The 26,354-nt window shown below is 37.2% G+C and overlaps 1 protein-coding gene across 15 annotated transcripts in view; it reads right to left on the reverse strand.

Moving 5' to 3' along the window:
• JAKMIP2 (janus kinase and microtubule interacting protein 2) overlaps window positions 1-26,354 on the reverse strand; it is a 192,756-nt gene that overhangs the window by 41,842 nt on the left and 124,560 nt on the right. For 11 of the 15 annotated variants that reach the window (XR_012414232.1, XM_065546940.2, XM_065546938.2 and 8 more), the window contains 13 exons: window positions 25,306-25,515; window positions 23,323-23,421; window positions 19,717-19,863; window positions 18,923-19,063; window positions 16,062-16,118; window positions 15,036-15,155; window positions 13,965-14,093; window positions 11,046-11,129; window positions 10,303-10,365; window positions 6,714-6,812; window positions 5,439-5,537; window positions 3,715-3,768; window positions 2,766-2,831 (listed from right to left, as the gene is read on the reverse strand). Coding sequence is in view for 14 of the 15 variants with exons in the window: in XM_065546940.2 (XP_065403012.1) it covers window positions 2,766-2,831; window positions 3,715-3,768; window positions 5,439-5,537; window positions 6,714-6,812; window positions 10,303-10,365; window positions 11,046-11,129; window positions 13,965-14,093; window positions 15,036-15,155; window positions 16,062-16,118; window positions 18,923-19,063; window positions 19,717-19,863; window positions 23,323-23,421; window positions 25,306-25,515 (1,368 nt within the window). In the remaining variant the exon portion in view is untranslated. The remainder of the gene's footprint in view (window positions 1-2,765; window positions 2,832-3,714; window positions 3,769-5,438; window positions 5,538-6,713; window positions 6,813-10,302; window positions 10,366-11,045; window positions 11,130-13,964; window positions 14,094-15,035; window positions 15,156-16,061; window positions 16,119-18,922; window positions 19,064-19,716; window positions 19,864-23,322; window positions 23,422-25,305; window positions 25,516-26,354) is intronic. The other 4 variants (XM_065546939.2, XM_073994548.1, XM_073994549.1 and 1 more) reach the window with 1 other exon arrangement.

Here is a 26,354-nt window from a genome sequence, read left to right on the forward strand (position 1 = left end):
TTTAATACAAAGTGACAATTGGGTTTGCTTGTTGGAATTTTGTCTAGGCTCAAACTCTGGCTAAGGATCATACTCCCATATAATAGAGTGCTATTCAAATTGGTAGTCTCAAAAATTCATTGTGGATATTTAGAATTACTTGGATGTAGAAACTTTTATCTGTGAATCCCGCAGACAAGAGGTAAGTTTAATCTGTGCATTGAGAAAGTCTGCACAAAAGGCAGCTGAACAGACCGTGAGCACTTTAGGGCAGGCTTGTGTCTTGTTCATCTGGTTCCCAGCTTTCTACCACAGTGCTAAGCATGGAGTCATCACCCTGTATTTGTTCAGCTGGTCCCTATACCTGTCTTGCCAAAAAGGTAAGTAGAGGCATGGGCTAATTTGCCTCAGCTCTGACAGCCCAGCTCACATGGGGTCTGCAAAGCCTATTTCCTGCAGGAGGAGTTAGGTGCAAGAGGTAAGATCATGGGCTTTGGAACCAGACTGCTTGGGTGTGAATCCTGACTGCATCAACTTCAAGCTGTGTGACCTTAGGCAGTTATCTACCTTTTTTTGTGTGTGTGCTTCAGAATCCTTGTGTGAAATAAAGGTCACAATAGTACCGAGTCGTCAGCAGTTAGAAAGTGCCTGTCTCAAAAGGAGCACTGCGCAAGTCTTGATTCTGATAAGTACAGTTGTTGATTCTGATAAGTACAGTTGTTGGTTCTGATAAGTACAGTTGTACTGCACCCACACAGCCAGGGAGCAGAAGATACTTCTGCCATCAATCTCAGTAAATGTGAGACACACGAGGCTGTATTTCCTTTCTTTCACCTCCTCAGTCCTCATCTTCCATAGAATCAGCCTATGTGTTGTTTGTAGCCTAAACCAAGGCGATTTTTTTCTTGCAATAAAGAATTGCAGCCCTTCATGATTCCAGATGAATGAGGCTCTCTGGCTATCATTGCCAGATGATAGCAGCACTGGAGGCACAGACTGTGTTTTTTTCATCTTTGTGTTGTCACTGAAATGGTGTCTTGTGAGCATTCACAAATTCACACCTTTGCTCCCTCAGTTAACATTTATTCATCACTTAGTACATGTGCTGGACTGGTGTGAAAAGCTAGGGCAAAAAACAGGGGGTAGGGAATGGAGAGACACAACTATTTGTCCTCATGGGCCTTAGAGTCTAGTGGTAGTTAGATGGGGCAATGTGACAAATGCAAATGGACAGTGCAATGCAATTGTCAAAAGTCTTGGGAGCAGTAGCACAGGCCACTGTGGGAACATACAGCAGGAACACCTAAGGGGGCTTGAGTGGACAGGCAGGCTTCCTCATGTATGGGGAGGTCTGATGATCAAGATTTAGCCAGGCAGAGGTAGAAAGGCAAGATGGGAATATCTTCCAGGTGAAAAGATCAGTATAAAGGACCAAGAGTGGAGAATGGAGGCAGAAAGAGAGAGAGAGAATGGAGGGAGAGCAGGGAGAGGAAACGCTAGAGAAATAGATAAGACTCAAATCCCAGAGGGTCTGTATGCCAAATTCTAAATTTGGACCGTCTGTTAGAGATAATGCGGCATTTGCTGGGGAGGGATCAGAGAAAGTGATCAGGTCTGTAATTAAACTGTGAAGGAAGGAAGTGTCTTTAAAAGAAAAAATCCCAGCTTTCATGTTATTTCACATGTAAATACTTCAATATGTATCTCTAACAGATAAGGCCTTTCTATTAAAAAAAAAAAAAACCCACAAGGTTATTGGTACACTTTACAAAATTAACATTAATTACTTTTGTCATCTGATACTCAGTCCACATTAAATTTCTCCAGTTGTCAACAAAATGTCCTTTTAAAAAAACACCTGGTTAAGTGTCTTTTTATTTCATAGCTATACTTCTTCTTTGTTCTCCCTGTTTTTTCTTTATTTCACTCTTTTGTTTGAGTAACTTGACTGTCATTTGACCTGTAGAATTCCCTCATTTCAGATTGGAGAGAGCTGATTGCTTGTTCTCATTTCATCCAACCATGTGCACGTGACTCTCAAGTATTTACTGGTACTTTTTTTTTCTTTAAGGAGATGGAGTCTCACTCTGTTGCCTAGGCTGAAGTACAGTGGTTACTCGCAGGCATGATCATAGTACACTACAGCCCCAAACTCCTGGGCTCAAGTGAGCCTCCTCCTTCAGCCTCCAAAGTAGCTAGGACTATAGGCACATGCCACCCAGCCAGGCTTTATGCACTGATTCATGAAGTACTCTGAATACACTAATTTATCTGGCCATTTACCAGGTTTAGACACAAGGTGGAGCCAGAGCACAGTCAGTGTTGATTTTCTCCTGACAGTCTCTCTGTCGGCTTTCTGAATGAGACAGCAATGAGCCACTACTAAGCCCTAAGATCAGCTGGGAGTGATGGTGTGTACACACCCCAGGAAAAGTCTATGACAAGAGCAATGCTCCAGTTTATCACCACCCTACAATACTCTTCTCTGGTGGTTTCCTAGCTTGGTAGGGATTGTGTAAATAATGTAATCCAGAAGGTTTTCTGTTTTTAAAGAATTATATATATCTTTAAGGAACTTCAAAGCAAAAATTATCCACCCACCCCGAATCAGTGTATAGACTTTTCTTTTGGGTGTTCTCATTCTATCTGGGTTGTACCACCCTTAAAAATAAAACGTGTGTTAGGTATTCACACACAAAGTCATATGCAGAGAGAATGTCCTTCACACCCTAGCCTGCTCTTTCAGTATTAATGAAATGATTTGAAATGTTTGTACGACTCATTACCTTCTCTGCCAGGGACAGCACAGTGCTGGCCTGAATTATGGCCACTTGTTCTTCATTTCTTAAATTCTGTAAAAAATAAGAAAGGCCATAAGCTGAACATACTGATATTATTTATCCCAAAGAAAATACTGTCTGATTGACTGCTACAGAGCATTCTGTATAAGCCTGTATAGAAGCTTAACAAATTCCTATTCTGTTTAGTAATAATTCTGAACAAAGAGTTAATCAAAACCTGGAAGAAGTATATTAAACCTGATTTTTTTTTATATCTCCTTAACACTGATTTGATTTCTGTGTCACTGGAGGCATATTTTATTAATAGTCATGTTATGAGAAAAACAGAAACCAAAATAGAATAAAGAACAGTCTCTTCATAGAAGTTTTGATGTAACTTTACTAATTCCGTTCTCTCCTTTGATAAATTTTCAAGGGAAAAATGGTGATTACTTCAACCTACAAGCACCATTCACCTACTATCACAATAAATGGTCCTCCTGCTGAATTAATGTGCCTTGACCCAGTCTGGAAGGTGTTTTTAGAAAGAAAATGGATTATAGCTTTCTGGTCCATTTTTATGGCACTGCCAACAGCCCTAGTATTTAGCAGCCTTTGCAAATGCATGACTGATTAATTTCACACTGGATGCCTTTGAGCCAGAGTCAGACAGTAATTAGCTTTACTCACTGGAGATGTGGTCGGCATTCAAACCTGAAACCTGCCCACAAAAAGCACTTTACAGGTCTCATTTCTGCTACTACCTTCCAGAGATCCTTACAACCCCTTAGCCAAGTTGTTTGATAAATTGTAGATTCTTCCCAAGGAGCAACATCCTTAAGTGAACATGGCATCTCAAGTGCTGTTACTTTACACATGATGCATTGTTAAGTATTTCTTGCCTCTGTTTAGGCAAATTCATATCTATACTATACTTAATCAATTCTTTACTTACCCCATTATCGCCCAAGATATCAAGCTGCTTTATGAGATCAGGGATGTTCACATCCTGCAAAATCAAGCAGAAACTCATGTCAAAGACAAATGTAGCCTACTATACCATCAGTGCCTGAACATGAATTTAGAGGAAGAAATTTCAGGGCTTGAACTTCCTTGGGATGTTTTCAATCTGGCACACCTAGTTTTAAGCTTCAATTTTGCTTCTTACATGCTGTGTGAACTTGGGCCAGGTACTTAACAGATCATTCTTAATTTTGCTAGTTGCAAAATGGAGATAATAAATAGCTACTTCATAGTCTGAGCTGATCTTCAGGATAAACAGACTGTGTGTGAAAGAGTCTAGCATGTAGTAAAGGACTTGGAATATTCTCATTAACTTTCTTCTCATGACTACCAACCCTTTTTTTTCAGTTGTGATAGACTTTCAGGTATAAAAAAGTAATAGGTAATAAATATAAAGAATCAACCAATTTCATTCTAATTAGCAAAATTCTGACCTGATTGAATTTTGACTGCCATGTAGAAAACTATAGTGCAGCACTATTTTTTTTAAGGTAGCTAGCATTAATTTCATCTTTTATTTTTTACTCCTGTTCCTTGAGTCAGTTTGAAGCAGCTGAACTCCATTTGAAAGAGTTCATTGGATTAGGCTGTTTGTGATTTATCTGAGAAAAAAAGCATCGAAGGAAAAGGCAAAGAAAATAGTTTTCATTTAATTACAGTGAAATTCAAAAATTGCTTTGGTTGACAAATTACCATGCCACCCAGGAAAACCAGAAGTTTAAACACCAGGACAATGGTTTAAGATGGAAGGCAAGGAAGCACAACTTTACTACCCAAGTTTTCTCCCACTTTTTACTGTATTAGTACTACGTTCTCCTCTTACTCATGTTCAAACAGCAGTACAGTAGAGTCGTACCACCAGGAAAGGGAAAGTCTAGCTCAATCTCATAAGTACAGAGAAGGCAACTGAAGCAAGTATATTTTGCAGCTCAGAGTGGGAGCAGGAAGGGCCATGCAGAAGGTAAGGAGAGACCAGGAATAGCAGGCAGCATCCCAGCTTTACCCCAGGAATGGATATTCACAAGGTGATTTCACTACTCTGAAGGACAATGTATTTTCCCGGGGAACAGAGTCACTCAATTCAACTCTAATACTTAAAATATATCCAGTAGCACTAAAAAGATAATTATATGCTATTTAATATGCAATCTGTTATGAACCCTAAACCCTTCCAAAAGAGGAACCCTCTCTAAATTAAACACAGCAAAAGAGATGATGGACTAGATGACTTCAAACTTCTTCTAACTCTGCCATTCCATGATTATGAATTCCATAGCACCTAGAATGGCTCAAAGAAGGGACTCCAACTTTTCTATCTGGCAGACTTGAAATATATTTCTTGAAGTATTAAATTGATTTCACATTTCTCCCAGGTAATTAAGGCTAATTTTGATGCTGCATCTTTCTTCATATGACTCTGTTCTAAATAATCACGGATGCTTGTGTTTTTTCTGTTATCGTTTATGTATCCGTCACACATTAAAAAATATTCTGTTAATTTTCTAGTAGATGTGAGTACTTTCAATTCCTACATAGTTTGCATCAAAATGATGACATCCAGTGACTGAAAGACAAAATAGTCATTAGCAATCTCCCCTTTTCCAACTCCCAGTTTTTCTAATCTCTACAAACATAAAAAATGAAATATCTGCCTACCTTAACACCTTCTTTCATACAGTAGATCTGCAGAGCACTCACACCATCTGAGAATGGGTGAATTTGGAGATTAAATGGAGGGGATCGTCTCTCTCTCTCCTTGAAATACAGTGAAGAATATACGGAAATTAAAAACAAAACTGATTAATTAAACACTAAACCAGTGGTCTCTTTATGCTATTTCAGCAGTTTATTAATGTCATTTGGCAAAAAGAAAAAAAAATCAAACTCAGGATGTTCATGATTAAATGTGATGGAAAAAACTGACTAGTCAACTAAGAGATTGAGAAGATGGTGTCATCCATTCTTGCAAATTTTTTGGTCAGGGAAATGCAGGAAGTGGAGCTCCAGTTTAAACTGTATGAATATTTAGAGCTTTCAAATATCATAGCGTGGTCTCGCCATGAAGTTTTATGGCCGCTAACAGCCTTTTGCATATTCAATCTATTCAAGCTTTATGAGTAAGATATGTGGGCTACAAAAGAATGACTCTTCTTCACTGAAGCCTACTAACACCTAACTTTTTATCCAGACCTAATTTGAAATAGCCTAAAGAAGAAATAACTGGCAAAATAACAGAAATCAAATGGGAATTTTTCTTAAACTTTTATATATCAACACACACTAAACCAGATCCTAAGTCAGATTCTGCAGGATACAATCAAAATCTGATGTTTCTATGTTTTACTTGCAAAATAAAAACAAACACCTGAAATTTGGTCAGATTAATCAAGGTATTTTCTAAGACAAGTTACCTTGCTTCTCAGCCTTTTTTTTTTTTTTTTTTTTTTTTGCGTAAATGCATTAGGGACTAAAACGTTTACTTATAAATTCACATTTACCTACAAAATACTTTTTTCATATAGCACATTTTGAAATACAATTCTTGAAGTAACATGTTTTAATGAGTCAACATTTAATTAAGGATGGACATGAGTATTTAAAAACAATGAAATGTTGAGGATGGTTGAAATCTATTATTTAAACTTACTTAAAAATTATTTATTAGTCTTGCTTATAAAAGATAGTAGTGCTGAAAAGAACAGTAACTAAAGACAGTTTTGAGTTGCCTCAAAGCATTACTGCTTACTGGTTACAGGACTTAGGCAAGTTAGTTGATCTCAGTTGCCTCCACTATATAATTTTGAGGGTGATCATGAGGTCCAAATGAGAGTATGAATCTGAAATGCTTAATTCAGTGCCTAGCTCCTCAATGGGCTCAGTGCATGTTAATAGTTATGATTATTTTTATTATTATCATCATCATTTCCTTACTTCTAGCTCTAGGTTTCGAAACTCCAGCAGCTCATTCTGGTCTCTGGCGTCCTGTAGTTCCTGTTGTAACCGGTGATTTTCTGCCTCCTGTTTTTCTATCTAATAAAGTAAATCTTGAAGTTAGGTAAGCATTGCAAAAACCATCTACAACTTTGCAAAGCAAGCATGAATAGTGCTCAGTTTACTCAGTGAATAAGTCTTCCAGACCGTGAAAAAAATTCCCAAGTAGATGTGAATAAAATAAGTCTTTGGCTTTCTTTCTAGTTATCCTTCGGTTGAGTTTTTTGAGTCATAGAGAAAAATGCCAGAAGACGTCTCTGTTCCTTGGAATTAAAATCTAGGAATTCTGTGAATAGTGAATCTGAGAATACTCACTTTGCCCTTGTGATGGGTTAGAGACAGTCTACTAGAACCAAATTTAATAGTATACATAAGGGGACTGATACTTCTCATTTCTCAACTTATATTTGTTACAGAAATTTTTTTAACAGCTCTCATCATATGCAAAACTTTGCTGAATTTCAATTACTACAGAAGAAAGCCAGCTCTTTAACACTGAATTCAAAAACCTTAATAATGAGATTATCACCTAGCTTTCCAGTTTTAAATATTATCACTGTCATCTCTGTACAAACACACTCACACGTGATCATGCAAACACTAGAATCTAGAAACTCTGGCCCACCCAATGAACTGACTACTCCAGGAACTCTGTATCTACTCAGCTCTGCCTGAAAATGGCTCACTTTATCTCCTTTGCTATGTGAGAAAATTCTTTAAACACCTTAAAGCTAAGCTTATTTAAGCGCTAATGTCCATAAGAGCCTTCCCTAGTCAATTCATTCAGAAGTGATACCTCTCCTTTGATTTCCTCTAGATTTTCTTATAGGACCTCTAGTATAACTTGAGAAAGCATGAATTTCAGTTAGTTATGTACAAATGCACCTTCCCCTATAGACAGGGTTCCTGTCTGAGTCATCTTTGGATTTTTTTTTTGAGATGAAGTCTCTTTCTTGTCCCCCAGGCTGGAGTGCAGCGGCGCAATCTCAGCTCACTGCAACATCTGCCTCCTGGGTTCAAGCAATTCCCCTGCCTCAGCCTCTCTAGTAGTTCAGACTATAGGTGCCTGCCACCAGGCCTGGCTAATTTTTGTATTTTTAGTAGAGACGGTGTTTCACCATGTTGGCCAGGTTGGTCTTGAACTCCTGCCCTCAGGTGATCTGCCCTCCTTGGCCTCCCAAAGTGATGGAATTACAGGCGTGAGCCATTGTGCCCAGCCGTCATCTTTGGCTTTTAAGGAATTAGAAAATCTTTATGAAGTACAATGGATTTTGAGCTTCCCTTGATATTAACTGTGTGGGTGGGCATTATGAAGAGCAATTATTTAAAACCTTGAATTTAGAAATACAAACCCAGGGCCTTTTTAACATAGGACAAATCTTACTTTCCCAAGTATATACATTTGCAGTTAAATATTTAGTTTCATTGTCACTTCTGCCATCCTTTTATTTTACTTATTTTATTCTTAGAAGCCTGAGTATAAAAATTCCTCCTTTAGCCCAAAGAGATTAAGACTAACAGAAATCAGATAGAAGACACAATGGGATTTTTTTTTTATGATAAAGAAATAAGAACACTTATTACTGGGCATCTCTGAAACTAATAGGAAAAGAAAGATAGGGAAATAGTGAGAAATATGTGACATTAATAAATGTAGTCAAGTTTTCTACCCTACAGTTTCTGGCCTAGTAAACTTTCAAAAGTTTGTAGAAGTTAACTTAAGATTATAAAGGAGATTCTACTTCCTAGAATCTTCTACTGAATCAATGGTGCAATATTTGGGGAGATTGCTGGTTCTAGTGGTTAATGAAACAATTAGATCAGTGGTTCACAGATTGTAATTCATTCAATGCCAACAGTTTCTTTATAGGGTCCCTTAACCTTCCCAAAAACAACAGTTCTCGATTTTTGAATACCTGCCCACTCTGTATATGACGTATACATCATCTATACATCTAAGTGATGAGAACATCAGCTCTGCCTCACAGCATGCAAAGCAAGAGATAGGATGTCTTCACTTTGCCAGACTAGAGGGGAGGTAGGACAAGCATCTTTTTTCTCCTTCTCATGCTTGCCAGCCAGGATGTTGTGGTTAATTTTTATTACTTGTCCAGGATAAGAAATATTCATAGAAACAATTCTAAAATAATTTCTGCATACCTTTGGATTGACCTACACAATTATTTCCCTTACACAACTGGGCTTTCAATTTCTGTTTTTGTCAAACATAATATAAGATTTTCTGTAATTTAAATTAGCCGGGTGTGGTGGCACATGCCTGTAATCCCAGCTACTGGAGAGGCTGAGGCAGGAGAATTGCTTGAACCTGAGAGGCAGAGGTTGCAGTAAGCAATCAGAGATTGCGCCATTGTACTCCAGCCTGGGCAACAAGAGTAAAACTCCGTCTCAAAAAAAAAAAAAAAAAAAAAAAAATATATATATATATATATATATAGAGAGAGAGAGAGAGAGAGGGAGAAATCTTTCACTAGATTTATAGAAGGTAAATATCAAACGAAAAGCCACCTTTGAACTGAAAATGTATTATGTTTAATTGCCTTTATGTTCAGATAACCAAAATTAATTATATCTATTCAAGCCTAAACCATGTTTTTGTTTCTTAATTTGTTGAGTAATTTCCTGGAATACTGTTTTATGTTTTAAAAACAGTATTCATCTAAAAAAAATCTTTCATTTACAAAAAAAGAAAGACTCAAGGTTAATAAAAAGACAAAGTGAGAATTGAAGCCTATGCTGGGTTTTGGCATGGTGTTGGAGTCATACTCTGTCACTTCTTCACACAAAATAACAAGTTCTATTCATGGAGGTTTGTTTGTTTGCTTGTTTTGTTTCATTTTTTGTTTTGTTTTTTTTTTTTGAGATAGAGTTTTGCTCTTGTTGCCTGGGCTGGAGTGCAATGGCGCAATCTTGGTTCATGGCAACCTCTGCCTCTCAGGTTCAAATGATTCTCCTGCCTCAGCCTCCCAAGTATCTGGGATTACAGGCATGCGTCACCACGTCTGGTTAATTTTTTGTATGTAGCAGAGACAGGGTTTTACCATGTTGGCCAGGCTGGTCTCGAATCCCTGACCTCAGGTGATCCACCCACCTCAGCCTCCCAAAGTGCTGGGATTACAGGCGTGAGCCACCGCCCCTGGCCCTCATAGAGGTTTTGTTGTAGATAAACAATCATACAAGATGTGCATGTGTGTGTGTGTGTGTGTGTGTATATATATGTACAGTATATATACAGTATATATGTATATATGGTTAGCAAATCAGGAGGTTTCAGGGATCACATCCTTTCAAGTCTGCACAATGCCCAGCGCAGAGCCATGCACACGTGCCACTTCACTGATGGTGATGGCGGTGACAGGGATGCGATTGAGCACGCAGCCGAGGACAGAGCAGCGCCGAAAAAGCCTCCCCTTCCCCTGGCCCCTGTGCCACTCCTGAGAGCACCCCCTGCTGCTCCTGGATCTCTCATGATTTTCTCCTTTGCCCCGCTAGGGTGTTGTGCCCAACATACCTTTTCTAAAAGCTCCTGGTTTCTCTTAATGAAAAGTTGTTTATCTTCTACCCAGTGTGAATCCTGTTTGACAAAGAATATCGCGCAGTCAGCATTTCAGAGTGGCATGAAAGAGCCTGTGTCGTCAAACCACTTTGCCAGAGCTGCCTTCTACCCACCCTGTTTGTTTGCCTGCCAAAGACTGGTAAGTAGAACCCACCCCTGCCAGCTCCTTCAAAGACACTGGGGCCAAAGTTGCCAGGAAAATTTAACCCCCTTTTCATCATCGCTTCCTATTTCTGTATTTTCCAGTTTGAATAATCCAGGACCAGCCTTCTGGGGACTCAGAAGTGACCACAAAGGCAAAAAGTGAAAAGGGTCAGAATGCACACAGGCTAGATACATATGGATGGAAAACATTAAAATGCAGAACCATAAATGTAGCATAGAGGCAAAGAACACAGCTAGAGGGGTGGGTCTTGGTCTTAGCAGCTTAAGACAACTCTAGGCTATTTGTACAGGGTTCCTCTTCCTCTGGCCTTCTTTCTCTTGCCCAACCTCATTCACTGTTGTGGCTGGGTTCATACTCTGGCCAGAAAAACACCAGGGACAGAAGTACAGAGTTGAACATTCTAATGCAGTTTGAGAAAGATCACTGTGGAGAGCCAAGCTGTGTCCTGGGTGCGGCCCATGCACAGGTGAGCTAGAGAAAGGTCAGATTGAATTGTCTGCATCTGCAGAAGAGCTAGCAACCAAATGCCTACCTGCCCTTTCTGAGCCAGTGTCGCTTCCAGGTCTTCAATTTTTGCTTTATACCTTAGCACCTCTGCTTGAAGCTGTTCTTGAGCCTGGTGAAATAAAAATTCCACAACTCAGCAAGTAAAATGGTTATTCAATATCTTTCTTGACTAGAACTCAACAAGTAAGAGAGAGAGAGGAAAAAAAGAATAATTTTCTATGACAAAAGAATCTTTCTGATCTAAATTCTTGTTTAAAACTCCCTGTAGCATTCTTTATTTTCAGGTTAATATTCACTCTTTAGCTTGGCATTCAAGAACTCCCATTATATTTCCAATATTTTCCTACTACTCACCAACCTAGAGTCAAACCCTTGCCTGCTGACATAATTCTTGTTTCCTAAATATGCCTTGTAACTCTCCACTCTTCTCTTTATTTGAATGATTTCCCTTTCACAAAAGCCTTGTTCCATTTTGCTTCCCCAAATTCTTTCGATTCTTTTTTTTTTTTTTTTTTTTTTTTTTTGAGACAGAGTCTCGCTCTGTTGCCCAGGCTGGAATGCAGTGGCATGATCTCAACTCACTGCAACCTCTGCTTCCCGGGTTCAAGCAATTCTCCCGCCTCAGCCTCCCAAGTAGCTGGGATTACAGGCACCTGCCACCACACCCAGCTAATTTTTATATTTTTAGTAGAGATGGGATTTCACTGTGTTGGCCTGGCTGGTCTTGAACTCCTGACCTCAGAAGATCCATCCGCCTCCACTTCCCAAAGTGCACCTGGCCTTTCCATTCTTTCAGAGCAAACTTTGTGCCTAAATTTAAGTCCCCAAATCAATTTCTCTCTGTCTCTCTCTATATATCATATTTTGTGTGTCTGTGTGTATAAGTAGTTTTGAATACTAATCTTGTATGGAGCAACCTTGTTGTCTTATGTGATTTAGCCTAGTAATTTGTTTCCTGCCTGTAAACCCATTTTTGTTGTTGTTTTACAATATGGATAGGTTTTTTAGTACAAGGTTGAATAAAAACAGCAATGATAGCTATCCTTGTTCACTGTGAGAATAATTCTTTTGATTATTAAATATTACATTTACCTTTATCAGGCCCCCAAAATAATTAATTTTACTAAGATTTATTTTAACTGTGAATTGATGTTGACTGTAACCTATTTTTTCTTGGATCTAATTTTATCTTTTTTCAATGATGCTTTCATCTGTATTATTTTTAAATTTCCAGTCTCTTTAAATGTACTCTCTTGTTCTTTTTCTAACATCCTTGTTTCTTTTAGATGATTTTTCTCAGAATGGTAACTTTTCCTAATTTAATGGCCGGAGATAATGCTAAACCTTTATTTAGATAGAAGAATTAAGTGAAACAGGGAGGAATCTCCAAAAAATAAAAGGAGGAGTCTCCTTTTTTGGGAGGAATCTCCAAAAAATAAAAATAAAATAATATGCTATTATTTTAACTCCCCAATCCATGTTGGTAGGAACACTTAAACACAAATATTATAGCACTAGGACATATACATGACAGCCTACAGGCACATTCCTTTGTAATGATTGCTTGCCTGTTCTAAATCTGTGTTTTTAAAAAACCTGCATATTTACTAATATATGTGTGTATGCATGCTACTGTTTAAAAATGTGTAACTGTTATATCTACCCTTTCCCACTGAAAAACAGTAGTTCTACAAAACTCCTCAGTGCATTGTAGACTCTCCAGAAAGAAAGTAGGATGAAATCACTGGGTGGTCTGGGTGGTCATGCTCCCTTTTGGCTCAAGTAAATTTACCTAGGAGGCAATTATAGCCTGGTGATTATGACTATGAAGTCACAAGGCTAGGAAACCTAGGTAAACCTAAGTAAATAATTTAACTTCACTAAGCTACATTGAACTTATACTAAGCTATTATTTCCTCTTCTGTAGAAAGAGGATAATAATCATATCTAGCTCCTAGGGTTGTTTTAGGATTAAATAGATAATGTGTGTAAAGTGTTCAGCACAATGCCTGGAACACAGCAAGCACTCAATAAATATTAAGAAGTAGTATAGTACATGTCTATCTTTTCTTTTTGTTGAAATAGGCTCATGAGAGGCGATTATGATATAAAGGAAAGAACATTTGACCCAGTAAGACTTACGTTGTAATATCAGCTTTGCCATTTACTATTTGTGTGATTTTGGGCAATTCAATTAACCTCTCTGAGTATCAAATTTCTCTTTTATAAAATACCTGCCTTAGGGGGCTGTCCCAAGGGTTAAATGAGATATTGTCTGTGAAAATTCTGGTAAGCTGTCAAAAGTAAATGCTGTGCACTTATTAACGAAGAGAAGACACTGGCTCACTATAGGTTTTGAAAGATAAAAAAGTTCTTTTTCTAAGCAAGAAATGAAAAAATGGCTTAACAAAATCCAATATTGTCTAGCTTTGAAAATGTATGTTTTCAAACAGCAAGAAGAAGAACTATGTACTCAACTATCTTTGAAAGAACAAAAGCATTGATCTAAGCTGGTTCTAATGTTTCTAGATTCAAGGTTTGTTGACATAAAAGCTATAACAATTCAAAAGCTGCAGATGAGAGAAAAGTACAGGGAAAGCTGTCCTATTGATATTTTTATGTCCAGGGTACTTTTTTTTTTTTTTTTTTTTTGAGACGGAGTCTTGCTCTGTCGCCCAGGCTGGAGTGCAGTGGCCGGATCTCAGCTCACTGCAAGCTCCGCCTCCTGGGTTCACGCCATTCTCCTGCCTCAGCCTCCCGAGTAGTTGGGACTACAGGCGCCCGCCACCTCGCCCGGCTAGTTTTTTGTATTTTTTAGTAGAGACGGGGTTTCACCGTGTTAGCCAGGATGGTCTCGATCTCCTGACCTCGTGATCCGCCAGGGTACTTTTATGCTGTGATTGCTGCATGCTAATTCAGTACACTGTCACAGATCCATACTAACCTTGGCTTCTCGTTCAGCGTCAATGATGCCTCCCGTCTGCTCCTGTAGGAGGGCATATGCTCTTTGGAGGGCCTGATATTCTTTTGTTAATTGTCGAAATCTTAGTTCAGATTCTTCAGCTGCTAAACTCTTGAGGTTAAGAAAAAAAGCCCCAAAAGAATTGTGTTATGTTCAAGTCGCGTGTTCAATGTGAAATATTAACATTTGCCCACTTTTTACAAGAAGTAAAATGTTGTTTAACAGTCTATTTGATTTTGTTTTTAGCTCTGAAGTGTATATATGGGCACAAATACTGTAATATTTTCAAGATGGACACTGCAGAAATATTTATTTTAGTAAAAGAAGCATTTAGCATTTGATACATTTCTCATTGTTAATGATTTGGGCTTAGAATGCAGTCAATTTTGGATCCAAATAAGAAAAAGTCATATCCAGATTTTGGACGTCAATTTGAGGAAATGATACCCTAGAATTTTACTCTTATTTCTTTTCAGTATGTTCATCTCCAGCAACTTGTTTTTTCCCCCCAGATAAATCATAAAAGTTGTTTTATTGCTTTACATCTTAAACTTCTGGACATAACATAATCAACACGGAATTTTGGGAAAAAATATAGATTGGGGTGTTTCACTCCTAAGATTCCAAGTCAGGCGTTGCATGGGTAGGGTCCCCGAATTTTCATTGTAACTGAGGCCTCTAGATCATTCTGATGAGGGTGGCCCACAGAGCACACTTCACTCAACAGTCTCTCAGACCACATCCAAAAACCTGCTAAGGCCTCCTGGGTTCCTACCTCCCCTAGATAAAGAATTTTGGAAAGTAACTTTTATTTTGAAAGAAGTCTTCCAATTAGAGAGCTGAACTGGAGAGAAATTTCTAAAAGGTTTACCTGCTGTAAGTGAAGCTATTTTTCAAGAGATAACAAAGTGCGGCCTCAAAATTGGTTACTATTATGGGACCACTTTGTGCTGTTTATATAAAGGAGATGAAGAGTGAAATGCTTTTTCTCCCCCCTTAAATAAAATATTTGGTGACAATATCACCCAAGGCTAGAGAAGTAGAAATGCTTACTTCATCCAAGTCATCATCAGGAGTAGCTGGTGTTCTGTCTGTTCTAAATGAGGCCATGGATGATGTCTCTGAATCCATAGAGTCCTCATCATAGCCAATAAAAGGGTCTAAAACAGGCCTCTACATGGAGGGAAAATACATATTTACTGACACAGCTAACAGTAGGGAAAGTTGAATGTTAAAATACTGTCAACTGGCATACATGTAAGTGAATATAGAAGACACGGATCCTTTACGCTTCTTTGCTGAAATAAAAACATTAGGCACAAGCATAATAATTCCAACAAGTGTTTCTCCCATATTATTTCACTTCTGACATCTTAAGAAAATTCATTAATATTTAGCTTTTTTCATAGAAACACTGAAGCCTCTTTTAGATTACATTTTATATCATGATGAGCAAATATGGTTTACTCTTTCCTGTATTTAAACTATGACCAAAGGACTTTGAAAACTCAGTTGATAGAGATGATCAAATCTTAAGTCTTGTCATCCAAGTCCACATTAAAAACAAATGGTATACTTGGTAAAAACAAAATTAAAAATCAAATAGACAAACTGAAAACAAAACTTTGTGGATTGTAAGAGGCTATAGAGATATTGGTGGATTGGGAGCATTGTTATCAATAATATTGTCTGAATGAATAATAAAAATATATTAATTGTCATAAACTGGGCATCAGATTCTCATACTATTCAGTGGGAGACATCAAAATCATGTACATTTCTTGAATAGGACTCTCCAACTCGTCAGGTAATCCTTTCTACATCAAACCTAGGGGCATCTCCATTTAGAGAAAGTCATATTAAAGCAAACCCTTTCAGGTTAAAATTTACAACGGAATCATTTTTAGACTTCGAAGAAATGTCAACAGAAAAGATTTTCTTCTAGCAAATGAAGCCCATGGTTTGCTGCGACAGTTCGGGAACACCTGGTTCATCACACCCTTGCAGGAAGATGCCATGCCAAGCCTCATCTCTCTGGCTGCTTGTAGCAAGTGCCTGATAACTTCGATTTCTTATTACCTTAATTGGCTTGGAACTTCTTCTATGCTTTCTCCTACGGATGAGCTTTTCTCGGTCCTGGAAAACAGTTGAAATATTTTTCAGATCCAGAATTGGTAGATGTTGCTTTATAGTTTTTTGCAAAGACAGAGTGTTTTTTCCCATAAGGTGTTATATTTGGAATAGAATAAGACTTTGTTTTTTAAATTTTGGCAACTTTTGGGATTGATACTTAAATATATTCAAAATAAGAATCTTCTACAACTATTCTTGATGATTTATGTGGAACAAGGAGCCTCATGATCAGAAAGTGTACTGTGTTCCTAATCAGAATTCTTTGTTTTATACTTGAACATCAAGTAGCTATGAAAGTAGTTACTTATCATGTACTTATCATGTACATTTCTCGAATATGACTCTCCAACTCGTCAGGTAATCCTTTCTACATCAAACCTAGGGGTATCTCCATTTAGAGAAAGTCATATTAAAACAAACACTTTCAGGTTAAAATTTACAACAGAATCATTTTTAGACTTCTAAAAAATGTATAGTACTTTAGTACTGTACATTTAGTACTTTAGCTCTGTACTTTAGTCCAAAGTACAGTACTTTAGTCCTGCTACATCCAAAATTACTTTAAATTTGTGTTAAATATATAATTTCACAATAAAGTAAAACCGTATTCTTTTCATTTAGTCATTTGAAATGCATAGAAAGCTGTCTTTGGCCTATTTTTGGATCCTTGTTCTCACCTGCAGTCCCTGAAAATAGGACAGGGAACAGAGTCGCTAGTGGGTTGGAGTCATTTAGTGCTTCTGTTTTGTTTTCAGTTTTTAAAAAATTTTCTGGGAATCTCAAAGAATGCCTAGAAATATTGATCAATTTCATGATTTATTGTTGCTGTGAATGGAGATATCTTGGGAATCTGGGGTTTATTCACTAAGCACTCCATGTGTTTACTGTAAAAATTTAAATTAGATAGAGTGTCTTTTGGAAAGTCTGATGAGTATGCCTAAATAGCCCAAAATTCTATAAAAAAATTTACAGCTTAATCTCAGGATACTCAAAGCCAGGCAAATTCCTGGGCTCATGAATCTGTAAAATTTATGAGTTATTAGGATGTGAAAACTAAATGAAGAAAACAGGGAGACCACGCTTAATAAGCAATCTGGTTTAAGCTAGTGGTGTTCAGGCTTTTTTATTTTTTCACCTTTATAAGTAAAAATGCAGCCTCTACATATGAGACTTTTACAATTTACATATTATTGTGACAGTTAATATTGAGTGTCAATTTGATTGGATTGAAGGATACAAAGTATTGTTCCTCGGTGTGTCTATGTGGGTGTTGCCAAAGGAGGTTAACATTTGAGTCAGTGGACTGGGAAAGGTAGACTCATCCTCAATCTGGGTGGGCACAATCTAATCAGCTGCCATCACAGCCAGAATAAACGCAAGCAGAAGCACGTGAAAAGACTAGACTGGTTTAGTCTCCCAGCCTACATCTTTCTCCTGATTCTTCCTGCCCTGGAACATTAGACTCCAAGTTCTTCAGCTTTGGGACTTGGACTGGCTTCCTTGCTCCTCAGCTTGCAGATGACCTATCGTGGGACCTCACCTTGCGATAGTGTGTGCCAATACTCCTTAATAAACTCCCCATTATATAGACATCTCTCCTATTAGTTCTGTCCCTCTAGAGAACCCTAATACAATTATATATTTAAATTACCCCCCTAATCTAGTGTATTCATTATAACATATAGTCAACATAGAAATTTTTAAAAGGATGAATCAGAAGTAATTATAAACAGAAGCTATAACCTTTCTTTCTCTCAGTGGCAGTGAATCACTTTTCTTACCCCACTCTGGAGACTATTGCCTAACTCCCTCCTTGCTATTCAACTCTTTAGATCTGGACTTGGTCCTGAAGTGAGAGCAACCAATGATGTCATTCACAGAACAAACATGGAGAGGCAAAGAAGAAAACCCAAAGGCATCTAGAGGTCTCAGTGCATCCTTTTTTTTTTTATTTTTTATTTTTTTTTGAGACGGAGTCTCGCTCTGTCGCCCAGGCTGGAGTGCAGTGGCCGGATCTCAGCTCACTGCAAGCTCCGCCTCCCGGGTTTACGCCATTCTCCTGCCTCAGCCTCCCGAGTAGCTGGGACTACAGGCGCCCGCCATCTTGCCCGGCTATTTTTTTGTATTTTTTAGTAGAGACGGGGTTTCACCGTGTTAGCCAGGATGGTCTTGATCTCCTGACCTCGTGATCCACCTGTCTCGGCCTCCCAAAGTGCTGGGATTACAGGCTTGAGCCACCGCGCCCGGCCTCAGCCAAACTCTGACGGAAGTAATAACTGCTCTACCCACTCAGCAGGTACTGAAGTAATGATCAGAAAATCTGGGCTGAAATTTTAGCTCTGTTATGTAATTATTTTGTTGCTGTTTATCCAATAAATATTTCTTAAACTGTAACTATGTGCTAGATACTGAATTGAGACCTGGGAAACAAGATGTATATGTGATGTTGTTAGCATAGACAACATGTTAAATCTCTGAGCTTCAGGATCCTGCTACTGGAAGACAATTACAAGACACACCCAACCTACCTACAAACTTATACAACAATGCATTTAAAAGTTCTTTTAATGTGTTTTGCTGTTATTATTTGTGCTACCAAATTAGTTAACGAAGGATTATAATGTAAAAGGTGTAAAGCAGTTGAACAATATAAAATATTGGAATACAGGCTCTAGAACAAAATTACATATTGAACATATGAACTTGGGCCTCTGGAGTTAATCTAAAATTAACTGCTTTCAGTGTACATTTTGTTGGCTACTTGTCCTTGGGAACAACTTAGGGTTTACAGATTGATTGACACGTACCCTTGTGAGCTCATCAATTATGTTCTGTTGCTCAATGACCTGAAGTTTTAGAAACTCTGTTTCTTGTTCTTCATTAGCTTGGTCGAGGTCGTTCAGAGATTTTAATTTCTTCAGGGGTGGATGGGATGTTATTTTTTCTCTCTGGATAGGAAAAGAAGAAAGTACAGGTGGAGACTTTAAAAACCGCCAACTTTGGTTGTTAACATAAAATATCTGTAGAAAGTTTATGAGGCTCCAGCTAAATTTGGAAATTGCCCAGCCTGAATACACACACACACCAACAAAATCCTCAAGCACATTTTATCTGCAATAATTAGTCAATATCATTGGGGATTATCTGAAGATCTCTATAGATGTACTGAAAGTCTATTAAGGAGTACATTAGCATTTCACTTGTCCATATATAACACAAGTAATGGTATGTATTTCCCAACTATCATGCACGATCTTAGAAGACAAGTGTGCCTGGGGTATAGGTCTGTAAATAGCATGTTAGTGAAGTCGTGGAAGGTTTCTGTGGCTAAGTTATATCAAAGCTTTCCTTATCCATTTCCGAGCTTTTGGAAGGCGTGCAAATTCCTGGAAGCACTCCTACAGTTTTGCAAATATAGAAACCTCATAAAACTCAGAGCCAGCAACCTTCTCTTGCTTTCTTGTTAAGGCTTCCTTGCTTACATAAGGAAAAATCCAAATAGCATTGCATTTTTAAAATAAGCTGAGAAATGGCAATAAGTCAGGTTATTAGGGTAATACAATCAAGGAAGCTGCAGTTTTGCAGAGTCTGTGATACACACCATTTCTGAATTTTCCTTGGTAACGGCTTTTAGTTTTTCTTCCATGCGCTGCAAGGACACCATCAGTTCATCGTTTCTCTTGGCGAGGCACTTGTTCCTTTCCAGGAGAGGTTTACATTGCTTTTCGGTTTCCCGCACGCGTTTTAACTGGGAAGAAATAGTGAAGATTTGTGTCTTGTGTTTGGGGGACATGGGGGCAGGGGAGTAAATGGGTGGGAGTGAAAGCACCTCTGCAGCCAGTGTTGTCTGCTTCACTGTGTGGCTCAGGACTGACCACTGACATTTCAATCCTTCAACAGACTGATTGCTTTCTTTTCAGTTTTCTCTAATGGCTTTTCATCACAGCCTTCATGACCTCCTATCAATCCACTGTCCTAAGGAAAGTACTGAAGAGACTGGTTTTGGAAATGCTCGGGAGGACCTGCTCTCCTTATTTTCTTTCGCTACCCTCACCTGTTACTCCACCATGCTCAGCTGCAATCCCTGCACCTGGAATGACCTCCATTAGCTCAGAGATAAAGGAGCTCACTCAGACCACACGGTCACTAAGTAATGCGGCCAGGACCTGAATCCAAGCCTGGTTATCGCCAAAGATCGTTCTTCCAGAGACCTTGTTGAAATCTCCTGACTCGCACTACGGTTGTTAGTTTAAAAGAAATTTTATTGAGGAAAAAACCACACGTAAGTTTGAAACTCTATGGATGTTTGTGTAAGGATGTCGAATTCTCCCCAAGCTTAGTAAAGTATGATTGTATTGTTATCCACCCGTAATTAAGAGTGAGCATACGCTCTTTTGCTTGGTTAGTCTAAAGCAGGGTTTCTCAGTCTTAGCATCCGTGACATGTTGAGCCAGACTTTTTTTGATGTGAGGTGGCCTGTGCATTGGAGGATGTTTAGCAGCATCCCTGGCCTCTGCTTGCTTGATGCCAGTAACACTCTGCTAATTGTGACTATCAAAAACATCAGATACTGTCAAGATCGCCTGTAGTTGGGAACCACTGGTCTAAGTTTATGAAAATTGTCTTGAGGGGATTGCTAATAGTCCTCCCCTTTACTCTTAAAATTCTCCTTTTTGTATATTTCATGATTATCCTATACATAATAGATTTTCATTTTCAGCTTCTCATGATTAGCTTATTCTTTTCTTACTAATGATTCTGAATGTGAATATGTATTGGGAGAAGAGCAAGGAAAAAGGAGGGCTGTATCAGAAATATTTGAGAAGACGTTTAAAAGTACTCACTCCGTTCTTGAGCGTCTAAGATTTTGGGAAGTGCTGAGGTAGAAGATTTAGCTAATTATGAATATTAGTAAAATCTCATCTTATGATTCTTAAGCAGCACTTCCACAAATCCATCTCAATCTCAATTTAAGAACTCCATTTCATATTAAACGCCAAAACTGGATTCATTTTTATAAATAATCTGACTTAGTCCTGAAGCATTAATGCCTTAGTCCTTAGTGCCTGAAGCATTAATATTAAATATTGTATACATAAAAGGAAAATAAGTTATTCTACTAGGTTCACTTTTTTAACCTGTCTCTTCTGAAGGTCAATTATGTGAGTTTTAAATATTTATATTTACTTATTAATAGTATTCATAGAAAATTCAGATATGCATACAGAAAATATCTATAATTCTATCACATCATACATCAATAACCACAGTCCCACAATACCAAACAGAATGTTCCTTTTAAGCTACACCTTAAATAAAACACAGAAAGGTTGAAAAACAGTGTTTGTGTGTTTATATACGTATGTGTAAATATGTATGCATATATGTATGTCTATATAGTTATAAATACATATATATACACACACATACACATGTATATTCAGGCTAACACTAAAACAAAAATCTGATACAGTTCAACTAATAACAATGACTTTAAGCCAAGAAGTATTACCAGAGGGAAAAAAATGCATAATGATTAAAGGGTCAATACACACAAAAAATTAATAACAAATCATTAATTTGTTATAAATTAATAACAAATCATTAACAAATTAATAATTGTTATAAATTTGTTATAATTTATAACAAATTAATTAATAACAATAATTTATATTCACCTAGTAACCTAATTTTTAATATATTATATATTATAAATATATATTATTGTTCTATATATATAAAGTAAAACTGAAAGAACTCAGAAGGATATAGACAAATCTATTGGGAAAAGAAGCAGACAAAAATATCAGTAAGAATTGAGATAATTTTAAACAAGATTATTAACAAACTTCAATCAAACTGTAACTGATAATTACAGAGTATGCCTCCCTTTCATGTAAACATGTAACATTTCTAAAATTGACTGTATGCTGAGGTCATAAAGCAAATCTCAACAAGTCTTGAAGGAATGAAATATACAAAGTACATTCTCTGACTATCGTAGAATTAAGGAAGAAATTGATACCAGAGAGATAACTAAAAAATCTCTAAATGTTTTGAAATTAAGCCATATACTTCTAAGTGACCCATGTATCAAAGGAAACATTACATGACATTAGAAAAATTTTTGAATGAAATAACAATATATTAAACTAAAGCAAGGTTTAGAGGGTCAATTACAGCCTAAAATGCATGTATTTGAAAAAAAGGAAAGGCTGTAAATAACTTTTATATGAATAGCTCTATTAAAAACAAAAATGTAAGCCATAGAGCAAGATATTTTATATGCAAATGTACCACAAGTGATTTAAAAAATCCTAATAGTAACTAAAACAGTAAAGGCAGCATAACAGAAAATGGGCAAAAGGCTAAGGGCAAATTGTATCTGAAAGGCTAGTAAATATTTGAAAAGTTACCCTACCTTCTTAATAATGAGGAAAATTAAAACCATAATGTAAGATGTAAGAGTATGCCCTACATCCACCAACATGACTAACAATTATCTTTGTATGTTGGCAAAGATATGGAGAAACTACCACTTTCATTCATTATTGGTGGGAGTTGTGACAACTTACTGTTTGGTAGTAACTATTGATGCTGACGACATCCATACTCTAACATCCAGTAATTCTACTCCTCTGTATATTCCACCAGAAATGGGCCTATTTTTTTTTTTTTTACAAACAACATGTAGAAGCACTGTTTTTCTCAAAACAGCTCAGAAGTTTTAAGAAACAACATACATGTCCATTAACAATAATGGGGATAAGTATATTGTGATATATTATTTGAATGCTATAGAGAAATGAAAATGAATGAATTCTCCATGCAACATAATGGATAAATCTCACAAACAAGGCTGAGTAAAAGAAGCAGAAGAAGTCAGACAAAAAGGAGAAAAGATTGTATGATTTCATTTACAAAAAAATTTTAAATGGTGATAGACATCTACGGTGATTGAAGTCAGAATAGTGGTAAGTTTAATAGGATGCTGATTGGGAGGGGTCACAAGAAGCAGGGGTGTGAGATGCTGGTATTCTTCCATTTATTCATCTGGATGGTGGTTTTTTGAGTGTGCCACTTTGTGAATATCTATTGAATGGTATCTTTACTATTTGAACACTTTACTATGGTACATACCTATAACATAGTATGTAATTCTGTAACATAATACTTAACAACAACAAAAATTTTTAGTATATCTCACCAGTTCATTTCGTTCATCTCCAAGCAAGGTATTCCTGTCTTCTAATTTTCTTATAGTGGCATTCAATTCAGCTATTCTCTTTTGATTTCTTCGCAAATCCTACAAAGAAAAATTAAAATGGGATTTCTTTAACAACACTTTTCACAAAGTTTGGGAATATCACTTATTATTCATAAAAGTAATAGCCTCAGTTCTCTTATCTGGCTCCTGAAGACAGAATAAAATCTTCTCTTATCCAAAGAGAATATAATAATATTTACCCTTTTATAACTCTCAATATTCACCACTTGGGTTGACTACCACGCTAGGTTGTAATTGCAAATGAATTCCATGTGGCAGATACTCCCTGGAGCCAGGACTCAGGGCAGGGAGAGTGTAGAGGGTTGGATCAACTTATCAGAGCTGTGTGCTACGAGACCAAGGTCATGCTGTGATTACATAAAGTTCAAAGGGCATCCCTTGTGTCATAGCCACACTTTGCTTCCCACAGCTTACATAGCTGTCCTGCTATTACCAATAGCCACAGAGGGGAGAGATTAGGAGGTAGGGATGAATATTGTCAATTTCTTCATACTCCTGAAGAAAAAGGTCAAAGTGAGAAAATGGTGTATTACCTTCATGTATAAAGGGCAGTAGTTTATAGGATAGACCTCGCTAGTATATTCTGTGCAATGCAACTGGCTTCTCTACTGGCAGAATGGCTATGAATTACCTTACACAGGGCACTCATGGCTTAATTTCATGTTTTAGAATTATATAGGACTGTTATTATCATATGTCAACAATTACATGATCATCTTACATTTCGATAATGCTCTACTGTTGACAAAGTAATTTTGAACACGTTATATTCCTACATTCATAATACCCTAAAGGATTCAGCAGAACAGGTAAGATTCAGGTAGGTAATAACTCCTTTAAGGTCTTGTGGCTAATGTCAAAAGATCATTAACTAATATGTATTAAGTGCTATGTGCCAGACACCATGCTCAACATTTTACATATTATCTCTTCTAATCTTTAGACCAGCCTTATGAGGTACCACGATAGCTTCTATTTTACAGATGAGGAAACTGAATGGTGAAGTGGTTTGCCTAAGGACACACAGTAAATGGCAGATTTGGGATTTGAAGCAAAGAGTCTGACTCTAGAGCCCATTCTCTTGACAAGTATTCTATATTGTGGGTACCTGTCAGTGTCAGAACTAAAACTTACAGAAACTGCTAAATCCTAAATAAGTACTCTTTGCACCACTTACTAAGATTATATACATATATATGTGTGTGTGTATATATATATATACTTGTTCTGAATATCAGTTCATAAATTATTCATTACTTAGTTCTAAGTAGTACTTTGGAACCCACCTCTGTTCCTAAATAATACATTTCCATCATTATAGCAGCTAAATAATTGGAAAGGTGTAAGAGTTATAGCCAACTGCATATAAGCCCATTTCTATTGCCACACTTCTGAAAATAATTTCTCATATAAAATGATGAAAACCCATGGAAATAAGTGGTAAATTCTATCAGACAATAAGTCTTCAGATGAAGATTATACATGGTTTTGTCTTTTATGCAGTTATACATTTTGACCCCTGTAGATGACAATCATCTTTATCAATTTCCAACCCAATTGTTCACAAAAGGGAAAATTACCAGTGTAGGCAAGAGGCAAAATATTTTCATCTAATTTATGTTTCTCATAATAGACTTAAGTTTGGATAGGTATTCCCTGGCTAGAAAAATTCTAGGAAGGATTTAAAGAAATCTGTCTCATGTGATCTGCTAATGTACTGCAGACCACTTAGTCGTCTATGAGTTTAGAAAACCCTGTTCCCAAGACACTAGCTGATTTTATAGTAGGAGGTAGATTGATTTCTTTGTAGTAAACAAGAAAAGAGCTTAAGTAAAAGGTGAAACTTGGGAGCTAAATAAAAGATGACTTATGTGTTCTTAACTTCAAGTAGAAAGGACTTACAGGACTGCTGCAGTGTTCGGAACCATCACCTGCCCTTCCTGGAATTTCTCGTTTTGGGCTGCTCATGTTGCACTCAGCCTCCTTGACCAGAAACAGTTGTTCGTCCAAAGCCTCCTTCTGAAGTTGGAGTTTCTGTACATAGCCTGTCTGGGTCTCCAGTTCCTTTTCCAGGGAAAAGATGATCCTGTCCTTGGCTTTGATTTCATCCATCTGAATTAAATGAGACCCAGGACATTTTATTTAACAATGCTGTAAAGAAGTACATTTTTACAATGGTATGAGCTTAACTTTTTTCATCTGATTGATACAGAAAAAAATCATGGATATGACAAGTGCATTGGTTTCATAAGTAAGATGAGGCAACACTGTGTAGTGAAGAAATATCCTGGGTTAACCAGGTGTCAAGGAGAGTAATTTTTTTCTCTCTAGTATATCCTGTGAAGATGTTTCGATTCAATATATTGTTTGAAATAGTCTGGATTAATTAGATATGCAAAGGAAAGTCTAACTTTAAAATGGCCATTCATTTTAATAAAGATGAACACTAAATATTCCATATAACGTTTCCTAGGACATTTTTTGACGTCACTTCTTCTTTAGGCAAATGGGTATCCAAATTCAATCAAAATAGCTGTTGCTGCTGTTAATAGCTTGTCATTTGTAACTGAAGAAACTTCAGACTTCCCAGTGGCCTAGTCATTTTCCAAGACTAACATGCTTGCATTCAGGTGATGGATTTGGAGGGAGGTCCTTCCACGGTTCATGTGTTGTATCTCTTTATATCCTCACTTGTATTTCAGAGCAGCCAGTTCTTAGCAACCATTTTACCATTACCATGAGAAAATCATGGTTGGGATTAACAGGAATAGAAAATATCTGGCAATATTAACCACTACTTTCCCTCCCACAGGTGTGGGATATATTTATTGACCCCAATATGCATTTCTGCTAAGCCTGGGCATGGCCTCAGAAGGATTTCTCTACTAAAGGCTATAGGCATTCACTACCAGTTGATTTGAGTTCTCTTGGAATGAAACCTTTTTGCCATC

Source organism: Macaca fascicularis, chromosome 6, assembly GCF_037993035.2.
Source record: "Macaca fascicularis isolate 582-1 chromosome 6, T2T-MFA8v1.1".
NCBI lineage: Eukaryota > Metazoa > Chordata > Mammalia > Primates > Cercopithecidae > Macaca > Macaca fascicularis.